The sequence below is a fragment of the Equus przewalskii genome, chromosome 23 (genome assembly GCF_037783145.1).
Source record: "Equus przewalskii isolate Varuska chromosome 23, EquPr2, whole genome shotgun sequence".
Classification (NCBI taxonomy): Eukaryota; Metazoa; Chordata; class Mammalia; order Perissodactyla; family Equidae; genus Equus; species Equus przewalskii.
This window is the reverse complement of record NC_091853.1, coordinates 22,513,857-22,530,056: the sequence shown is the minus strand read 5'-3', so window position 1 is coordinate 22,530,056 and position 16,200 is coordinate 22,513,857. Positions and strand designations below refer to the sequence as shown.

The 16,200-nt window shown below is 36.7% G+C and overlaps 1 protein-coding gene across 1 annotated transcript in view; it reads left to right on the top strand.

Annotated features, from left to right (window-relative positions):
* PPP2R5A (protein phosphatase 2 regulatory subunit B'alpha) overlaps nt 1-14,871 on the top strand; it is a 73,734-nt gene extending 58,863 nt beyond the window's left edge. Inside the window, exons 5-13 of the mRNA XM_008525311.2 lie at nt 823-953; nt 2,067-2,126; nt 3,035-3,143; nt 3,805-3,858; nt 9,965-10,015; nt 10,309-10,428; nt 10,516-10,643; nt 11,489-11,590; nt 13,659-14,871. Coding sequence (XP_008523533.1) covers nt 823-953; nt 2,067-2,126; nt 3,035-3,143; nt 3,805-3,858; nt 9,965-10,015; nt 10,309-10,428; nt 10,516-10,643; nt 11,489-11,590; nt 13,659-13,791 — 888 coding nt within the window. The 3' untranslated portion in view covers nt 13,792-14,871. The remainder of the gene's footprint in view (nt 1-822; nt 954-2,066; nt 2,127-3,034; nt 3,144-3,804; nt 3,859-9,964; nt 10,016-10,308; nt 10,429-10,515; nt 10,644-11,488; nt 11,591-13,658) is intronic.
* The last annotated feature ends 1,329 nt before the right edge of the window (nt 14,872-16,200 follow it).

The window sequence follows — 16,200 nt, the reverse complement described above, 5'->3', positions numbered from 1 at the left end:
TATTAATTTTTGAGCAATTGGCATGGTGACTCTCTTGAAATTTTTTAGTGTAAAATCACAAAAAAAGCTGTGGTTTGTATAAATCTTTCTAATAAACTAGAAATCCATATTTGCACATGTATATTTTTTAAACTTCATTTATTTAATGACTTGTGATCCGCAAGCTTAAAATTCTGTATGTGGGTGGTTTTTTTTTTTTTTTTTGACGAAGATTAGCCCTGAGTAAACATCTGCTGCCAATCCTCCTCTTTTTGCTGAGGAAGACTGGCCCTGAGCTAACATCCGTGCCCATCTTCCTCTATTTCATGTGGGACGCCTACCACAGCGTGGCCTGACAAGCGGTGCATACATCTGCGCCCAGAATCAGAACCGGCAACCCCCCCCCCCCCCCCCCCCCCCCCCCGCCAAAGCGGAACGTGCGAACTTAACTGCTGCGCCACTGGGCCGGCCCCTGTAGTTTTCATTTTCTATCAAAAAGCATTAAAAATCTCTCAGATTTCAACGCTCCAAAATTATGAGCCATAGTTAGTAGTCAGGAGTAGGATAGAATTTTAAGATGAGTGGCGAGGCAGAAAAAATTCCACTTTTTGAAGTGTTTATATTATGTATTGTGTCATTTTTTGAAATGAAATAAGTGAAGAGAAATACTCTCTAAGCTTTTCTTTAGCCTCATTATTTAGCAAGAATAAATTCAATCTGATAAGGCAGAATCTTTAAAAGTTTTTTTAAGATTTCATGAGTTATCTTAAAATCAAAATTAGAATAGAATGAAGTTTTAGCTCGATTATTTTTAAAAAGTAATTTCTCAGATTTTTTTTAAAGCTCCTGGAGCTTTTTGATAGTGAAGATCCCAGAGAACGTGACTTCCTGAAGACTGTTCTGCATCGAATTTATGGAAAATTTCTGGGATTAAGAGCATTCATCAGAAAACAAATTAACAACATTTTCCTCAGGTAAATTGGTCCTATATTCATATATAGCACTTTTTTTCCCCTCCACATTTTCTTTTTATTCCAGTTCCTTTAGGTTAATTTTTATTTTCTGAAATCTGCAAATTTAAGTGACAGTATTTGAGTCATGTTTAGCCTATTTTATGGGTTTGATTGTGTCTAACTTTTTAGAAACTTGTAACCTACTTCTCATCCAAGTGGATAGTAGTAATGAAGACAGTTTTTAATAGGTAATACCAACATTATTCATATTTAAGATTCATTGAGAGGAAGAGAATTTATCTAATTATCTATTTGAGCTTTTTGTTTAAAAAATTTGTATGTAAATACTATATAAATCAGTAGCTCTTGGAAGCGCTATCATTTGATTTTATGACAAAGCTAATTAAATTTATATGGGGCCTGTCTTTTTGCTACTTTGTAAATGATAATCTGTTAAGTAATTGCTTCAAATTAGGAGATTTCGCTGTAATACCCACATTTCAGATTTGACTTGTTTGTTTTAATTGAAGATCTGGCAAAATTAGGCTAGCATTCCCACATTGTAACAATTAGAGATGAGTAATGCCTCCCCTAGAGAGACCGTCTTTCTCCAGTTCTTTGTCATCCTCTCCTGAGTCCACTTGAGACATTTATGATACCTTCCCTGTCATGTAGTCATTTGAGTTTGACTCCCTGCTTTAAAGGCCATCCTAATCTTGGAAAGCTGGGCAGCCTGTGTTTCTGAATAAAAGTGGCTTTATCACAGATAGGTTCTTTTCTCTTGAATTTTCCTATGAGTAGAGGTTTCCTATTTTGAAAAGTATTTCTTGGAGAAAACTCATCTTCCTTGTAAATTTTTAAGTAAAATATTCTAGGTGAAATTATATTCTATTTTCTTAATATATAGCAGGTTTTAGCAAAAGTATATGTGGTTTAATAGGAAATAGACCTTTTTTTGTAAGATTGCTAAGGAGTAACTGATTTGGGGCAAAATAGCTTACAAAGAATTCCTAAAGCATGTTTGTACATTTCATATCATTGCCCTTTGGATTGATTTCCTGACCTTCCTGTGTCTCTCTCTCTCAGTTTTCTGTTGTCTGATTTTCATTACATCTGTCTTTGTTTTAAATTCAGGTTTATATATGAAACAGAACATTTCAATGGTGTTGCTGAACTCCTTGAAATATTAGGAAGGTAGGTCTGTCTTTTTTGTTCTTTTTAAGAATTAAGTAACTTTGAATGTTTTATGTATTAAAATCTTAGCTGGGGCTGGAGATATTATTTTGTATTTTAGAGTTTAAATATACAGCGCAAGAGAGTTTCTCAACTGAATTCTTATTATAGCTTTTTAGGGGGTCAGTATATTAAAGTTCTGCCATGCAAGACATCTGTTTCAGAATAGGCTTCCTGCTTTTGAAGCTGTGGCATGTTTTATGCCTGATCTTGCCAGACTGCCTCAGAAATTTATAGGATCTGATTGGGAAGAGATGAAATAAGCTATAGTGAATCTTTGATGAAGTTACAAGAATTCTTGTTCAGATATTGATAGACTATTCTTAATCCATCTGTTCTTTTTAAAAGAATCTGCAGCCTTTGTTTTTCATTTACATGAACACTTTGCCTTCCACGTAGCAGTATTAACTTGAGAGAAGTTTAGACCCCTCTATTTATATTTAGAGAGTGATTTTAGTCTCCTCTATTAATATTTAGAGAATGATTATGGAAAGAACTACTTCTTAATTTCAGATCTTTCAATAAGTAAGAGAAACTACTCATTTACTTCATAAAATATTGAAAATTCTACAATATTATGATATTGACTCAGAGAGGAAAATAAAGGCAACAAAGCATAAATAAAGTGATAGGCCTTATAGAAAACAAAGATAGAAATTGCTTACTGGGACATTAATTGGCAATCCTGGTTTTCTTTTGGGATCATTCATTGACAGAAGAACAGACTTCAAAGTAGTTTGAAGATGAGTAAGTCATTCAACACCAGGATTGAAGCAGAGCACTGTTCCTTATGTACTCATGGGTATAATAACTTTTAGAGATAAAGTAGTAACTACTTACCCCTTCCCCCTGCCTTTTTTTCCCTCCAGTATTATCAATGGCTTTGCATTGCCACTGAAAGCAGAACATAAACAATTTCTAATGAAGGTTCTTATTCCTATGCATACTGCAAAAGGATTAGCTTTGTTCCATGCTCAGGTAAGTTTCAGAAAAATTTCAAATGAAATGAATGCTGTTTCAGACTGATAGAAGGACAGAGAAATTGGGCAATATTGAAGTGGCAATTTTAAGTATAATTAAGCAATTTGCTTTATAAATTGTCCAAAGAAAATTTTTATTATATTATAATTTAAAGGTATGATATGTAGTATTATTAAGTAAACACAATGCACTTTAAGTTTAGATATAGGAAAGATAATATCAGGTTCTCTTTTCTAGTTCAAGTCCTGACCTAATTAACTATGTGACTTTGAATAAATCCCACATAGCTGCAAAATGTTCTGTCTAGCCGTGATAACCTAGTTAGAGAATGATTTTAGTTTTCTCTGTTAATATTTACAGAATATCATATTCGCATAGGCGTACGTGTAGAAACATGCTGAACAACTAAAATGTTAATTCTAGTCTTATTTCAATTAGCTTTATGTTCAGAAGTTAACTACTGAAAAAAGAATATCTTTTCTGAACTAGAAGTTACTTTCAAGGTTAGAAAGTTACACAATTGTGAATATATTCATTTTCATATATTGAGATAAACTAGAGTAAAATTTCTCAAAATGTGGTAATCATTTTTGTTAGCTAAATAAATGTTGTTTCACTCAGTAATATTTATAAACTCTCTCTTACGTTTACGTTTTAGCTAGCCTACTGTGTTGTACAGTTCCTGGAGAAAGATACAACACTAACAGAACCAGTAAGTGTTCTATTTATTTTTAGTTTTGGTCTACATTGTAGCATTTCATTGTAGCTTTCTTTATACCCTTATAGAGTTATTTAACAGAAGTAGTAATGTACTTTAAATTCATGTAGAAGAAGGAATGTGAGGTTAATCTACAATCAGAGAATGAGATTGGGAGGGGGCGTTCTTATGGGCTAAAAGATGTGTCTTGAACAACTTAGGTTAATATTAACATATAGTAGTTGAGATATGTGATGCCAGGATCAAATGACTACTGTGAGATTTTATATACATATTACCTTCACTGATAATCTTTTAAATCTTCATTTGTCTTTTAAAATTAAAACAGGGGCCGGCCCTGTGGCTGAGTGGTTAAGTTTGTGCGCCCCGCTTGGCAGCCCAGGGTTTCTCTGGTTCAGATCCTGGGCGCGGACATGGCACCACTCATCAGGCCACGTTGAGGCAGTGTCCCACGTACTACAACTAGAAGGCCCCACAACTAAAATATGCAACTATGTACTGGGTCAGCTTTGGGGAGAAGAAGGAAAAATTTAAAAATTAAAAACATAAATAGATAAATTCTAAGATTTTTTCTGTATTAGGAACTTTCTGAGGCTATCCCTAGAGGTGCGTGAAAAAATTATTTACTTAGTATTCGCCCTTTAACTTAAGCTTTGTCTGTGTAACAGAACGAAAGATATCTTTCCATTCTCTGATATTTTGAGTTTTTAGACTTTTAGACTTGCCGTTCTTTCTGTAAACAGCTAAAAACAGGTTTTAAAGACAAAGCAGGAGAATTAGAAGCCCAGTATTTACATGAAACCACATAAACCTCTAAAGTGGATTAAAATTTACAACAAACCCGTGATAACTCTCAATAGAATTAAGACAAAGAAAACTCATAACAAGTCATGGTTCATGCTTGGTGAATAGTAAACAGATATAATTTAAATATAATTAAATTAATATGGGGTGATAGGGGAGATAGGTGATTTCTTTAAAAAGAGTAGATTAGGGAGAGGGATGATGGCCAGACATCTGGCCTAGGAGAGTTGGGTTAATGGAAATAGGAGCAGGATGAGGAGATAGGAAAGTAAATCTCCAAGGTGACAAAGGAAAATATTTTTCAATTCATAAAGATCTATAGATGTAGAGATTTTGCAATTTCTACCATAGGTTATTCCAGCACCAAAAAATTACAGCCATATTACTTGGTTTTGAGCCTTAATACTCATTTTCTAGAAACCTGGCATTCATATCAAAGCTTCCTACAAATTATAAATAAGTCAGAGCTTTGGCTAGCTTATTACATTCTTTATGTACCTAAATCTTGTATTGAAATTATTTTCTAGAAGGTAAATGACTTTATTGTTACTTCTGTTTATGAAAGTAATGTGTGTTGATTTGGTTCACACAATACAAAATCATAAAGCACAATGTGGAGAAAATTCCTTGCAGTCTTGTCTCCTAGAGATAACCATATAAGTTGGTGAATGTATTTCTGGAAAGTTTTCTGTACATACATTTATGTGTAGGTTAAACTAACTGTGACAGTGCTGACCGGGTTTTCCACCTCCCAGTATATTGTGGATCTTCCCTTATTAATCTGCTCCATTTTTTCACTGGTAGCATCAATTCCATTATACGGATTATCATAACATATTGAATCAACCCTCAATTAATGGAGACTTGAGTTACTAGAGTTTTCATTGTTATAAACATGTTGTTGGATGTGAGGGGATGTTTTAGTGTGTTGGAATTGTTCTGTGTCTTGTCTCTGGAGTTGGTTACAAAACAATCTGTGTGTATAAAAATCCTCAGAACTGTACACTAGAAAAAGAAAAATATTTTTACTGTATGTTAATTTTTTTAAAAACCAAATTATTAAAATGAAAACCATGTTGCTAGGTCAAAGAGTACATGGAAATTTTAACGTATTCCAAGTTGCCTTCTAAAAAGTTTGAATAATATTCTAATCCCAGTGTGAAGATGCCTGTTTTTCCTCACCCTGGCCAATGCTGAATATTAAGTTTTAAAATTTTTGCTAGTCTAGTAGGTCTAATAGTCTAAATATTAATTTAATTGGCTTGTTTTGTTATTACAGGGATTGAACTATCTTTTTATATGGTTTTTGATCATTTATATTTCTGTGTCCTTTGCCTACTTTTAACTGTTTTCCTATTATATTTTTTATCCATTTGGAGTTTTTCTTTTACCTGTGAATATACTGTTTTTAATCTTTGCCTTAAAGAACTAGAAAAAAATTTTATGCAGTGGAATCTATTCATCATTATGGTTTCTCGCCTTGATGTCATGCTAAGAAAAATCCTTATACCCTTTGAGCTTACAAAAATATTCTCCAGGGGGCTGGCCTGGTTGCATAGTGGTTAAGGTTGCACGTTCTGCTTCAGCAACCCAGGATTCACCGGTTCGGATCCTAGGCGCAGACCTGCACACCACTCATCAAGCCATGCTATAGTGGCATCCCATATGCAAAATAGAGGAAGATTGGCACAGATGTTAGCTCAGTGACAATCCTCCTCAAGCAAAAAGAGCATTGGCAACAGATGTTAGCTCAGGGTCCATCTTCCTCACGAAAACAAAATATATATATACACACATATACTCCAGTATCATATTTGTTTTTTTTTTTAGGAAGATTAGCCCTGAGCTAACTGCTGCCAATCCTCCTCTTTTTGCTGAGGAAGACTGGCCCTGAGCTAACATCCATGCCCATCTTCCTCTACTTTATACGTGGGATGCCTGCCACAGCATGGTCTGTCAAGCGGTGCCATGTCCGCACCCAGGATCCAAACCAGCGAACCCCAGGCCACCAAAGCAGAACGTGCACACTTGACCGCTGTGCCACCAGGCCAGCCTCATATTCTAGTTATTTTATGGATTTAGTTTTTTCTGTAGAAACTTTATTCCATCTATACTAGTTTCCTAGGGCTGCCATGACAAATTACCACAAACTTGGTGGCTTAAAATAACAGACATTTATTCTGTCTGTTCTGAAGGCAGGAATCCAGAATCAAGGTGTGGGCAGGGCTGCACTCCCTCCACATGCCCTTGGGGAGATTCTTTCCTTGCCTCCTCCAGTTTCTGGTGTCTCCAGGTGTTCCTTGACTTGTGTCTGCTTCGCTCCGGTCACACACTGCTGCCTCCTCTTCTGTCTCTCCTCTGTGCGTCTCTTATAAGGACACTTGTTGTTTATTTAGGGCCCACCCAGGTAACCTGGGATGATTTCATCTCGAGATCCTTACTTAATTATATCTGTAAAGACCCATTTTCCAAATAAATCACATTCATAGATTCTAGAGATTAGGACATGGACATATCTTTTGGGGGGCCACCATTCAACCCACTACACCATTTGAAATAGAAATTTGTGTGTGACAGGGGTAAGGAACTGTATTAGTTGTCTACTGCTACATAACAAATTATCACAAAATTTAATGGCTTAAAACACAAACATTTATTATTACATAGTTTCTGTGCATCACGAGTCCAGGCACGAATTAGCTGGATCCTCTGCTTCAGTGTCTCTCACAAGGCTGCAGTTAAGGTGTCGGCCAGGGCTGGGGTCTCATATAAAGGCTCAGATGAGGAAGGATCTGCTTCACGTGGTTGTTGGCAGAATTCCGTTCCTCAAGTGCTGTTGGACTGAGGGCCTCAGTTCCTAGTTGGCTATTGGCCAGAGGCCACTGGCAATTCCTTGCCATGGGGGCCTCTCCAACATAGCAGCTTGCTTTACCAAAGCTTGCAAGATGAGAAGGCTCTAGAGAGAGTCTGCTGATAACATAAAGTCACAATCTTTTGTAACCTACCTATGGAAGTGACATTCTCCCCCTTTTCCACATTCTGCTGGTTAGAAGCAAGTCACTTAGCCCATGCGTAAGAGAAGAAGATTACACAAGAGTAGTGAATTTAGGAAGGATCATAAGAGATCATTTTAGGGATCCACCTACCAAAGGAGCTACATTATTTTCTTTATAAATAGTGACCCACCAGTCCAAGAACTACCACTTGAATGACTAATCTGTTTCCCATGGAACTGAAATGCCACCTTTGTCATATGTTAAATCCCATATACATGAGCCTGTCTAGTCTTCTATTTCATGTATCTTTTCTCTCAGTTTCCATGCTAATATCATCTTGTTTTAATTGCTGATATCAGTAGTGCAGGTTCTATTCCATTAATTTTCTCCCTGCTACCCACTCCAAAAATTCTTAGCTATTTGCTTACATTTTTGGATTTAGAATAAATGTTTCTAGTTTCAGAAAATAATTCAGTTGGTATTTGATTGAAATTATATTGAATTTAAAAGTATATGAGAAATCTATATAATATTGAATCATCTATTTGTAGTCTTTCATGATATTCAGTGAAGATTTATATTTTTCTTCATATAAATCTTAAACATTTCTTGCAAATTCTATTCATGTACATTAGTTTTTGTTATGAAAGGTATCTTTTTCATTTTCATCTGATTATTATTACTGATACTTTGTTTTATAAAGATATCGATTTTTATATATTTATCTTTTATGTGGCCACATATTGTATTTTCCTACTCCTTTCAGTATTTTTTCAGTTTTTTAAATATTTAGGGGTGTATAATTATTACATACTTAGACAAGTAAGTATAATTCTTCTATTCCTTTCCAATATTATTTATCAAATCCTTATCTTACTGGATTGGCTCCAGAATAATGTTCTTCCCAATCTTGATATAAATGAGTATTCTTCATTATTGGACCACACCAATATCTTAAAAGGCTGTCAAAGATCTATCGCTGCAAAAGCATCAGGCCCAGATGGTTTTACAGCTTATTTTCAAGAAGGCATTATATAAGATGATTGCTGATGGTTTCTGATAAATTTCCTAATTCTAGCTTACTAAATTTTTATCAGAGTATATAGTCAGTCAAAAATATCAAATAACTTCAAAATCTTTTGAGATGATCATATAGGTTTTCCCCCCTTTTAACCTTATAATTTTGATGAGTGAGCCATCCTGGAATTCTGGAATAAGTTATAATAGGCAGGTAGTATTATTCTGTTAATATACAGTTATATTCAGTTGAATACAAATTTTTGCAACTTTTTTCACTAAAATTCGTGATGCCTTGTGTTTTGTTGTATTTTGCTTATCAAGATTGTGCTAGCCATGGGGCCAGCCCCGTGGCCAAGTGGTTAAAGTTCCACATACTCTGCTGCTTCTGTGGCCTGGGTTCACAGGTTCGAATCCCAGCCGTGGACCTACTCCACTCATCAGCCATGCTGTGGAGGTGTCCCACATGCAAAATGGAGGAGAATTGGCATGGATGTTAGCTCAGGGCGAATCTTCCTCACCAAAAAGAAAAAGAGACTGTGCTAGCAATGAAATAAATTGGGGAGCTTTCTGACTTTTTTGGTGCTTCATAATGATTTAAATAATAGAAATTATCTGTTCCTGGGGGCTGGCCCAGTGGTGCAGCAGTTCAGTTCACACATTCCGCTTTGGCAGCCCAGGGTTCACGGTTCAAATCCTGGGTGCAGACCTACCCACTGCTTGTCAAGCCATGCTGTGGCAGGCGTCCCACATAAAGTAGAGGAAGATGAGCACAGATGTTAGCTCAGGGCCGGTCTTTCTCAGCAAAAAGAGGAGGATTGGCAGCACATGTTAGCTAAGGGCTAATCTTCCTCAAAAATAAAATCTATTCCTTAGTTTCTCTCTAAAATAACCTCCCTTCCTCACCTCCCAAGCCTTTATCATATTTTCCTTTATCTTCTTAGTAAGTAGCACTTGCTGCTATTAAAATTATTTTATTTATATGTTTAATTGATAACTTATGTTAGTCTCCCTGCTTCATGAAAATTAGGGACCTCATCTCTCTCTTTCATCAGTGTGTCCCTAGCATCTAGGACAGTATCTGGTACAAAGGCAGTCAATAAATATGTGTTGAATTAGTAAACGTCTAAGGCTGAGCAGATAGTCTGGGGATACACTTAGATATTAAATAATATTGATTTACTTCAGAATGGATATTAATATAATCACAACTATTAAAAATTTCCTGGGATTAACCAGCTTCATTGCTTATTAATTCATGCTAACCTTTTCCTTTTTTGCAGGTGATCAGAGGATTGCTGAAATTTTGGCCAAAAACATGCAGTCAGAAAGAGGTCAGTTTTGTTCAACAAAAATATTGCATTTTATTAGAGCTTCCAACTCAGGGCTGTAAACTACACTTCTTTGGGCTGGCTGTATTGTCACCGCTACCAAGCAGGAGCTGTTCTATGCAGACTAGAGAGGCTTGGTAGAATGTCTGTACGTTATAGTAAATTGCATATGCCATCAAGACTGTTTTCGTCCACTGTGTAATGTGTAGGTTAACCTTCTCATTTGTATGTTTTCTGTATTAACATCATATAATTTGTCATAATACGTTTCTTAAAAGAAAATTTTTTTAACCTAGGTGATGTTTTTAGGAGAAATTGAAGAAATCTTAGATGTCATTGAACCAACACAGTTCAAAAAAATTGAAGAGCCCCTTTTTAAGCAGATATCCAAGTGTGTATCCAGTTCTCATTTTCAGGTATGATGTTTTCAGTGAAGCCATTTTTATTTTATACTATTACTTCTTTTTTCTTTTAGTTTTGACATTTCTAAATGTCTTTTTTAGGTTGCAGAAAGGGCATTGTACTTCTGGAATAATGAATATATTCTTAGTTTGATCGAGGAGAATATTGATAAAATTCTGCCAATTATGTTTGGTAGTTTGTACAAAATCTCCAAAGAACACTGGAATCAGTAAGTGTCTTTTATGTTGATTGTGTTGTTCTTGTGTTTTTGTTTTTTTAACCTTTTGGTCATTTGATCTCCTAACTCATACATGAAACCTATACTAGAACAACTTCTAAAGTTAGAACTTACTCTAAGATTAACCTCACAGTTTCCTCCGATTCTGCACTTATTTTTATAGCTTTATGACGTTTGTAAATGTATGTGTCCGTATGTTCTTACTTTCAATTTAAAATTGCAAATCTCCCTGATGGTAGGATGATTTGGTGTGACATTCTGCACCACTGTGTGGTCAGACCTGTTGGGGAGACAAACCCAACATCTGCGGAGGATGCACCATGTATGAAGGCCAAGTGGGTTGATCTGCTGCCAGTATGCAGTCCCACCTCTCCAGACAGCACTACCCCAGGGAGAAGCTGATGTGCTTAAGGTCATATCAGTGATGTTTAGATTGCATATATTCTGACTTCTGTAAAATCCTTATCCTGCTTTCTACTTTGCCTCTTACAAATTATGGTAATAGGATCTTTTTCATCTTCTTTTAATGCTGTTACTGAGGGTTTGAGACAATAGACTCTAGAGCAGACATGAAGATAACCATAACGTTTTTAGTTAGTCTAATCTAAGCATGATACAGTGGGAAGGACATGAGTTTTGGGATCAGACAAACCATCTCTACCACGATGGCTGCGTGAGCTTGAGCAGATTCCTAAACCTCTTGCCCCTTAGTTTATCATCTCTACGGTGGATTAAGTGAATCAGCCAGCATTTTAACTCATTTCAGAGATGACCATGTTACATTGCTTATCTGTTAGTAGCATTAATAACCCAGGGCTGGCTTATTTTCCTTTTAGGACCATTGTAGCATTGGTATACAATGTGCTGAAAACCCTAATGGAAATGAATGGCAAGCTTTTCGATGACCTTACTAGCTCATACAAAGCTGAAAGACAAAGGTATTTGATGTTTTTAATTACGAAGTCGTCTATTATACCTTTTAGGTTAATTGAATGTGATTCAGTTCAATAAGTTATCTTCTCTAAGTTAAAATTATAATGTTGAAGAAGTCAATTAAGCATTATAATTTGAAAGTCTCTAAACACTTCTAAGTCATTTCCAGGTAAACTTCCCCTCATGGTTAAATGATGATTTTAATGTGGATCATAAGTCCTCTGTTTTTCTTATTCTGAGCCTTAGATTTCATCAGTCTGGTAGCATCTGCATTGTGAAATACAGTTTATGCTGAATTTTAAATACTATTTTGTACAACTTTCTTATATTTATGAAAATCGTTTTTGTCTACGTGGGCTTTCAGAGTGAGCTTTAACTCTTCAGCTGCTCCTCGCACAATACCTGGATAGTTTTTAAGTGGCACATTTTAACAGGGTGGTATTTTAACGTCAGCACAGTTCTTTTTTGGGAAGAGGGAACTCACATAATGATGTGCCTATGGCTCAGTACTATTAATTCATATTTTGCTCCTTGCAATAATATATATATTTTAGAGAATAAATGATAGGACACATCAGCATTTAGGAACTTGGCTTAATGATTACCTCTTTTTGAGAATTTCATAAATTACTAGAAAATAATCTAAAAATTACTTCCTTTTCAAAAAAATTTTAAAATTAAAAATTACTTCCTTCTCATATATTTATTTCAGACTTAAGGGGGACAGTACAGTAACCACTGTACCTGAGTTCACCCATCATTTGAGGATAACAGTTACCATTTACTTCTAATAAGTATATTACCTGTACCCTTTGGAAAAGCTGATCTATTCTAAGTTCTTAGTCGTGATTTTCTTGTGGCAAGTGGAGAAAGGACAGCTCTCTTTCAAGGCCATCCTAGTCCATCAACAACTAACTCAATGCATTCTTTCTTTTAAATAGTACTTTTCAGGCAGATATAGAAATTAGGTACCGGGGCCGGCCTGGTGGCACAGTGGTTAAGTTCACACATTCCGCTTTGGCAGCCCAGGGTTCGTTGGTTTGGATCCCAAGTGTGGACATGGCACCACTTGTCAAGCCATGCTGTGGCAGGCATCCCACATATAAAGTAGAGGAAGAGGGGCGTGGACGTTAGCTCAGGGCCAGCCTTCCTCAGCAAAAAGAAGAGGATTGGCAGCAGATGTTAACTCAGAGCTAATCTTCCTCAAAAAAAAAAAGGAAAGAAAGAAAGAAATTAGGTACCTAGTTTGAGCCCCAGGAAGCAATGAGAAGAAAGTAAAGATGAGTAGGGTCATATGAAACTTACATTTGAAAATGTATATTTCACATGACTAATAATCACTGTCTTACTATCAGCATAAGTGAGCACCTTTGTCCCTTTAAATCATATATAACTGCAGAACCATAAGCCCATGTTTTTTTTCACATGTTCATATAGCCCTTCAGAATAGTTTGGTCCAAGTTATTCAGAAGTATTTTCCTTAGAATTGAAACTAAGTAGTTGAAACAACATATAAAACATTTTGACTTTTTTTTAGAGAGAGATTATTCAAACTTTAAAGTTTTCACTTCACATGTAAGAGACAAGAGACAGTAAAATACAGACTGGTTAGTAGCTAGAGATGTGATGCCAGAAGATGAGGATTCTACCTGGAAATGGCTCCAGACTGAGCTTGTAGCCAACCCTTCAGTCCTTCTGTCTGTAAAGGAGTGATCATGACCACTACGGGGACCGCAAGGGGTTTCCAGAGAAAGTTATTAACTACGTGAGAGTACTTGGTCCATGTAAAGCACGGACGATGTGGTGGTCCTTGTGGTGGCCTGATAGCACGCAGGGGCGGGAAAGCAAGTCGCAACTGTCAGTTGGTATGGGAGATGCACGGATGTCGTGTTACACTTAGGAGAGGGACAGGAGTAATGAGGCGCTCCAGGGAATTGCCCCCAAACGCTTCAGTTGAGGGATTCAAGTGAAATGTGGGGGAAAGAGGTCTTCTCCAGCAAACTGCCAAACAGCATGCTTCTTCAGGCTCTGAAATAACAGTTTCTGATTACAAAAATTTTGGTTTATCTACAGAGAGAAAAAGAAGGAATTGGAACGTGAAGAATTATGGAAAAAATTAGAGGAGCTAAAGCTAAAGAAAGCTCTAGAAAAGCAGAACAGTGCTTACAACATGCACAGTATTCTCAGCAATACAAGTGACGAATAAAAAAAGCCTACCACCTCTTTGATAGGCACAGTTTTATACACTTTTTTGAAATATGTAAAAATTACAAAACAAACCTCATCAGTATAATATAATTAAAAGGCCAATTTTTTTTCTGGCAACTGTAAATGAGAAAACATATGGACTAAACATAGCCCTGTGCTATATCATGGCCGCAGTATATTGTAACCTTTGTCTAATCATTGATTTATTGTGTCACTTCTGAAGTTTCACAGAAATGAACTTTCATCTATGATATGAGTGAGATAATTATGGGAGTGGTAAGAATTATGACTTGAATTCTTTTTTTGATTGTGTTGCACATAGATATAGTAGTCTGCGCTGTATATTTTTCCCTTTTATAATGTGCTTTTCACATTGCTGCAGACCTTGGTTATATCCTAGGAAAAAGAATATTTCCTAAAATAAAACTAAGGTATAATTACCCTTCCCTTCATCTCTCCCAGAAACATGATGGGGGAGTTACCTGCCCTAAGCCTGCCTTCATTAGAGATCTTACTGTACTCTGGAATTTGAGCAAAAACTTAAATCTCCAGGCTTTTTAAAGCACAAACTATAAATAAAAGCTGGGAAAGTAAACCAGATTCCTAAGATTGTTCCTCACGAACATCCTCCTCCATCTGTAACTTCCCAGTGTGACGAGCACAGATCACTGGAGGCAGCGCAGGTGAACGCTCAGCCTGCCTCTCAGTTCATTCCTCCTCTTCCTCCCGAAGGCTGAAGGCAGGGCCTTTCCAGTCCTCACAACCTGCCCTTCCTCCAGTCCCCTCCTGACCCAGGGATGGAGGCTCTGAGTCCCACAATGTGGTGACGCAGAGCGCTCACTGTCACTGCCTGGCTTTATTTAAAGGAAATGAAGTAGGCTTCCTCTGTAGAGTTCTGAAAAAGGTGACTATAGAGAGGTCCTGTATGTTCTCACTTGGTCAAGTCTTTCTCACATCTTGTGTTGTCAGAGTACCATTCCAATCTCTTAACTTGCAGTCGTGTGGCAAACTGTTTTGTAATGAAAGACCTTCATTGGGGGACTGAGCAGCATTTAATAAAGTCTATGTTTGTATTTTGCCTCATGTTGTCTTTGCATTTTTCACCTCTCAGTTTAGGCATCCAGAAGCTTGCCCCCTTTTATATATACACATGTATACGTACAGAAAACTTTAAGGCAAATCGTAGGATATGTTCTAACTAAAAAAAGATTATGTGCCAGAGTTGGGTGTCCCAGCCATTTACCAAAGTATATGCTTTATAGAATATCTGCATAAAATTCTAAGTTCTAGGATATCCTTCCATCTTCTCTCACGTCCCTTTATGTTCAGAGGATGGGTTTAATTTACCTTAATGTTAGTTTTAATTAAAGTAGACCCATTAAGATAAATCTCAAAATCTGTAATCGGTAAGAGCACTGGGTTTTCTGTGGGGGCAGGGAGATTGTGGCAGAGTCCTACGTCAGAGGTTATTATAAAGTTGTCAACTACTGATGTCTGATTCCACTCTTTCACATCCATGAAAAACTGTAGCATGGCTTCTGGACACTAATCCTTGGTCACTGTAAAAGCAACTCCTCTCACTCACTGAGGCCCCAGCAGAAACTCTTCCTCTCCGCACATGCCTCCGAGTGCATCGTGTTCTCCAGCAGCCGCCCCATCTCAGCCCTCCAGGTCAACGTGTTCTTGCTAGGTCTCCACACTAACCCACCACCAGCCAGGACTACTGACAGCAGGGCCAGGGCAGGTGCCAGGAAAGGGTGATCTACTACGGAACACAGAAGAAAGGCAAGGCCCTGCCTTTCCAGAAAGTGAAGGTTAGGTCCAAATGTCTATTTTGTGAAAGGTTTAGGCACAGATTTCTTTTACTGACGAGCAGCCAGAGTGGATTTTGGCAGGCTGCAGCTAATAGTTGTTGAAGTTTTTCTTTGGCGAGCTAAAAATGCTCATTTCCTAATTATCTACTTATTCTAAAGAACACTGAAAAGGTCACTCAACTTTCCACAATACGGGAAATGCAGTTTTAGTATGTTACGTTCTTTGGAGCAAATTTTATTAGATATTTAAGTAACATTAAAGTGGTGTGTCATCTTTAGAGATACTTTAAAAGGCACACACACCTGTTTTTCAGTACTGTTAATGTAAGCTTTTATGCCTGGCTTTGCATATGCCTTATACTAAGATTATACAGAGACAAGACCTAGGCTAAAACTTGAATTTGCATGCTTCTGAGGCATAGAAAAGTAGCAGGGAATATTTATTTACACAAGTTCACTTTTAATATTTCAACCAAAAAACACAAGTTTCTTGCTGCTAAGTTAGACATGAGATAAAAATGCCCTACTCATATATTTGAATCTTTCTCTTTGAATTACCTAAAGCCAGGTTATGAAATTCAGAAAATGCTGCC